This window comes from Oncorhynchus masou, chromosome 9 (assembly GCF_036934945.1).
Source record: "Oncorhynchus masou masou isolate Uvic2021 chromosome 9, UVic_Omas_1.1, whole genome shotgun sequence".
NCBI classification, from domain to species: domain Eukaryota; kingdom Metazoa; phylum Chordata; class Actinopteri; order Salmoniformes; family Salmonidae; genus Oncorhynchus; species Oncorhynchus masou.
In genome coordinates this window covers 43,578,155-43,584,154 of record NC_088220.1, presented here as the reverse complement: position 1 = coordinate 43,584,154, position 6,000 = coordinate 43,578,155, and the positions used below count along the sequence as shown (strand labels likewise).

Genomic DNA, 6,000 nt, shown 5'->3' with positions numbered 1-6,000 from the left:
CGACATTACGGAAGCAACATTCAAAAATGCTGGGATTGGTTAATGTCTGAAAATATGTGTCTGTTTATAATGTTGTTTATGTCATTTTCATTACCAGGTCATCTTCAGACTTTAAAAGGAGATGAAGTTGGGTAATATTGTAGCAGTACTTCCTCTTTAAAAGGCTGTAACTGCACCTCCCCTTTTATTCAGAGGATGATGTCATCCGCGAGTCACTCAGTGTTTTTTTTTCTTCTCCTGCTCTATCGCTCTCTCTTCGCATTTGCACTCTCCATTAGTGAGGTGACAGGACACTTCTCTGTCTCTCCATATTTTCTCTCTTTCTCACTCTCCCTCGCTCCCTTCCTCCTTAGCTTCCTTTAACAGCAGGGATGTAGTCCTCTGCCTGTTTCAAACTTCAGCACCTGCTATGCTGTGAACTCCTTGGTGACCTCTATTGATTCTATTGAGACCGCTCCTTACTGAGATATTTTGCTCCACTTGTTTGAGAGGATCTAAGAGGACCTTATTGGGTTTGGAAGTTGTTTGATTTCTCTCTATACCCTGGTACAACTACAGGACCATGGCCATGAAGGAGACCATTCTGCCCATCAGTGAGGTGTCTGGCCCGGCCCCGTTGCCCTACCCGGAGGTAGTGGAGCTCAACGTGGGTGGCCAGGTGTATGTCACGAAACGCTCTACCCTGGTCAGCGTGCCCGACACCACCCTGCACGCCATGTTCACCCGGTGCCCGCCACGGGAGCTGCCAAGGGACAGCCGCGGGCGCTTCTTTATCGACCGCGATGGCTTCCTGTTCCGCTACGTGCTGGACTTCCTGCGAGACCGCCAGCTGGTGCTGCCCGACCACTTCCCTGAGCGTGAGCGCCTGCAGAGGGAAGCCGAGCACTTCCAGCTGGGCGAACTGCTGCGCCTCCTGGGGCCCCGGGTGGGTTCCAAGCAGGGCTCCATGAATGATGAAGGCTGCCACAGCGATATTGAGGAGAGCTCACAAAGCAGTGAGTACCCCACAGGTCGTACCTTGACTTCCTCAGACAAGAGGTCAGGGTTCATCACCATCGGCTATAGGGGATCCTACACCACGGTGCGGGACAATCAAGCCGACGCCAAGTTCCGACGCGTGGCCAGGATCATGGTGTGTGGACGCATCGCCCTGGTCAAAGAGGTGTTTGGGGAAACACTGAACGAGAGCCGGGACCCAGACCGGCCGCCGGAGAAGTACACGTCAAGGTTTTACCTCAAGTTCACCTACTTGGAGCAGGCATTTGACCGGCTTTCTGAGGCGGGCTTTACAATGGTGGCTTGTAATTCCACGGGAACAGCCGCTTTTGTCAACCAGTACAGGGACGACAAACTCTGGAGCAGCTACACAGAGTACATCTTCTTCAGTAAGTGCAAAATGACTTCTCACACATTCACTAGCATAAATTTTGGAAAAGTGGGTCCAACATGTTTTGTCAGGTTTTGGTATTGTGTCAAGTTTCGCTTCACAAGTGAAATGATTGAATGGATTATTTGCCTATCTATTTGAACTTGGATTGTGCAGGCTTTTAAAGGTAAAGAATGCATTTTCCTCTACGTGGTTCAAAGCTTCTTCACTTTCCTTTAGAACATCCTCCCTGTTCCTCTAATCCGTTTTGACATGTTTTCCAAAATCACAATAGATCTAGTAAATATGAGAATAGATTACAGAGAAAGCTGTGTATGACAGTTACATATAGGGCTCTATTTTAACAAAGTCTTAGCGCTGGCGGTAGGCTATACGTTCGGGCGAGTGTCAGAAATATTTTTGCTATTTTCACAACCAGAATTATGGGTGCAATAGCTGACGGTGGCGTGAGAGGCCTGGGTTTTGATTAATAAACAAGTTGTGGGGGTTTCAAGCCTTGACACCTCACTGGCCAATCAGAACATGCACTATGGCTGAAAATGTGGTTGCTTCAAGTCGTGTATTTACGGTCTTTTATGTATTGCATTGTCATCAACTCCAATACGAATGTTAGTCTGTTGAAGCCTAGTTGGTTGAATTGCCTGTCCCATATTTGCTAAATATGGTGAGCATATTTGCAGTCACATTATTGTAAATGCATTGCTCAATATGGAAATACATTAATAAACATAGGCAATGGCATTCACACTGATATAGAGGCTAGGCCAGAGGAGGCTGGTGGGAGGAGCTATAGGAGGACAGGCTCATTGTAAAGGCTGGAATGGAATAAATGAAACAGTACGAAACAAATCAAACATATGTAAGCCATGTTTACATTAAACATTAATTCCATTCCAGCCATTACAATCAGCCTGTCCTCCTATTGCTCCTTCCACCAGCCTCATCTGGGCTAGGTCCACTGTAAATTGCAGTTTGGGCATGCCAAACATAATCAATAAGCAATATTAAATTCACTAGGGAGGAGGTGAGAGGAGTGTCCCTGGGAGTGTGGTGCCAGGAAAATAACCTCTCACCCAACGTCAACAAAACTAGGGAGCTGATCGTGGACTTAAGGAAACAGCAGAGGGAGCACCACCCTATCCACATCAACAGGACAGCAGTGGAGAAGGTGGAAAGCTTCGAGCTCCTTGGCGTACACATCACTGACAAACTGAAATGGTCCAACCACACAGACAGTGTGGTGAAGAAGGCGCAACAGTGCCTCTTCAAACTCAGGAGGCTGAAGAAATTTGGTTTGGCACCTAAAACCCTCACATAGATCATCAAGGACAACAACCACCACTGACTGTTCTCCCCGCTATCATCCAGAAGGCGAGGTCAGTACAGGTGCATCAAAGCTGGGACAAAGAGACTGAAAAACAGCAATCACTAGCACATTAGAGGCTGCTGCCTATATACATACACTTGAAATCACTGGCAACTTTAATAATGAAACACTAGTTACTTTAATAATGTTTACTTATTTTGCATTACTCTTCTCATATGTATATACTGTATTCTATCCTATTGTACTGTATCTTAGTCTATGTCACTCTGACATTGCTCATCCAAATATTTTTTATTGTTAATTCCATTCCTTTACTTTAGATTGTGTGTATTGTTGTTGTTAGATATTACTGCACTGTTGGAGCTAGAAACACATGCATTTTGCTACACCCACAATATCAAATCAAATTTATTCATACAGCCCTTCATACATCAGCTGATATCCAGCATAAAACACCAAACAGCAAGCAATGCAGGTGTAGAAGCACAGAGAAACCTAGAGGAACCAGTCTATGAGGGGTGGCCAGTCCTCTTCTGGCTGTGCCGGGTGGAGATTATAACAGAACATGGCCAAGATGTTCAAATGTTCAAAAATGACCAGAATGGTCAAATAACGATAATCACAGTAGTTGTCGAGGGTGCAGCAACTCAGCATCTCAGGAGTAAATGTCAGTTGGCTTTTCATAGCCGATCATTAAGAGTATCTCTACCACTCCTGCTGTCTCTAGAGAGTTGAAAACAGCAGGTCTGGAACAGGTAGCACGTCCGGTGAACAGGTCAGGATTCCATAGCCGCAGGCAGAACAGTTGAAACTGGAGCAGCAGCACGGCCAGATGTACTAGGGACAGCAAGGAGTCATCATGCAAGGTAGTCCCGAGGCATGGTCCTAGGGCTCAGGTCCTCCGAGAGAGAGAGAAAGAAAGAGAGAAATAGGGTATTAGAGAGAGCATACTTAAATTCACACAGGACACCGGATAAGACAGGAGAAGTACCCCAGATAACAAACTGACCCTAGCCCACCGAAACAAACTACTGAAGCATAAATACTGGAGGCTGAGACAGGAGGAGTCAGGAAACACTGTGGCCCCATCCGATGATACCCCCGGACAGGGCCAAACAGGAAGGATATAACCCCACCTACTTTGCCAAAGCACAGCCACCACACCACTAGAGGGATATCTATAACATCTGCTGTGTATGTGACAAATAAAATTTGATTTGATTTTGAATGTCAAGGCCTAAAAAGACCGTGTATGTTTATAATCAAATTCAGAAAAAAACAAAACAACTTGTTTTAAATAGGTTGTTTGAATATTGTTACAGATATCTTAATTGCTCCCCGTGCTCCCCCGCACATAATACAGACAAGGAAACTTAGACTATGGAGGGTTTTACGCACATCCAAACATTTCACAGGAGCTGGACAAAGATGCAATATAAAGAGAAGGGGGGAATGTGCACTCACTGTTACACTGCTCACAAATGTAATGTTTTATAAACATCAAGGAGCCATCCTATCGGTCATATTTGCACTTCTCCAGAAATAGCAGATGAAATTGCATTGTATTCAAGCCATGTATGTTCTCAACATAAACCCACTGACTGGTGAATCTTTCTAATAAGTTTTAAGTCAAATTAAATGAAAAACATTTATTTTTAAACAATATCAGGTCAGAAGCATGATATCATAAATCGCATCTCTCGTTCCATGAGCATAAGGCAAAGTATGCACACGTAGGCCTAAGGGCTCATTGGCATGAATATTTACCCTATACATTGACGATCAAAGTGTATTAAATAGTATACAGTAACCATAGAATAGGCCTAGTCATAACAAACTTGTAGCCTATCTAGTTTTTTGTATTGGCTTCAACATGGAAACATTAGTCTAAACACGTTGCATTCGTATTTCAAAAGTGTACTGCATGTTCAAGCCATGAACAATTGGACATTGCCCAAATGTTATAAGAAGATTAGCCTTCCATTAGCCTGCCATCCCATTATTTTACAGGTCTAATAGGCTAGTGTAAGATGCAATTTTGTTTACCAAATGAAAAAGGAAAAGAAATAAGAAGTCTATTGTAATAACTTGATGACGGGCTCCTAACCAACTGTGCTATTTTGTTTTTGTTTTTTTCACATTGTTTGTAACTCATGTTGTACATAATGTTGCTGCTACTGTCTCTTATGACCAAAAAGAGCTTCTGGACATCAGAAAAGCGATTACTCACCTCGAACTGGAGAAAGATTTTTTCTTTAATGAGTTTGATGCAAAGGACATACTGCTTTGTCACGACAAGGCCCAAATCCCTGTCATCAGCGTGAAGAAAAGACAGAGAAAAGGGGGAGGAGTGCCTTGTAAGAATCTGCCAATGAGGAGGAAAACCACCACTCCCCTCCATATTATTGGCCAACGTGCAATCATTGGAAAACAAACTGGATGATTAAGACTATCCGACCAACAGGGCATTAAAGACTGTATTATCTTGTGTTTCACCGAGACGTGGCTGAACGATGACACGGATAAAGAGCTGGGTGGCTTCTTCGTGCATCGGCAGGACAGAGCAGCCATGTCTGGTAAGGCGAGGGACGGGTGTGTGTGTGTCTATTTGTAAAATACTGCTGGCGCCCAATATCTAATATTAAAGAAGTCTTTAGGTATTGCTCACCTGAGAATACATCATAATAAGCTGAAGACCACACTATCTACCAAGAGAGTTCTCATTTATATTATTCGTAGCCGTCTATTTACCACCACAAACCGATGCTGGCACTAAGACTGCACTCAACGAGCTTGTTTGCCATAAGCAAACAAGAAAATGCTCATCCAGAAGAGGCGCTCCTAGTGGCCGGCGACTTTAATGCAGGCAAACTAAATCCATTATACCGAATTTCTACCAGCATGTCACATGTGCAACCAGAGGAAAAATAACTCTAGACCACGTTTACTCCACACCCAGGGATGCACTCAAAACTCTCCCTGAACCTCCATTTGGCAAATCTGACCATAATTCTATCCTCCTGATTCCTGCTTACAAGCAAAAACTAAAGCAGGAAGTACCAGTGACCCACTCAATACTGAAGTGATCAGATGATGCGGATGCTACGCTACAGGTCTGTTTTGCTAGCACAGACTGGAAAATGTTCTGGGATTCATCCAATGGTATTGAGGAGTATACCACCTCAGTCACCGGCTTCATCGGCGACGTCGTCCCCGCAGTGACCATACGTACATTTCCTAATGAGAATCAATGGATTACAGGGAACATCCGCATTGAGCTAAAGGC

At 44.2% G+C, this 6,000-nt stretch overlaps 1 protein-coding gene across 1 annotated transcript in view; it reads left to right on the top strand.

Annotated features, from left to right (window-relative positions):
* The first annotated feature begins 264 nt into the window (after window positions 1-264).
* Window positions 265-6,000, top strand: part of LOC135546020 (BTB/POZ domain-containing protein KCTD8-like) — an 81,073-nt gene continuing 75,337 nt past the window's right edge. Inside the window, exon 1 of the mRNA XM_064974076.1 lies at window positions 265-1,385. Within this exon, the coding sequence (XP_064830148.1) occupies window positions 563-1,385 (823 nt within the window). The 5' untranslated portion in view covers window positions 265-562. The remainder of the gene's footprint in view (window positions 1,386-6,000) is intronic.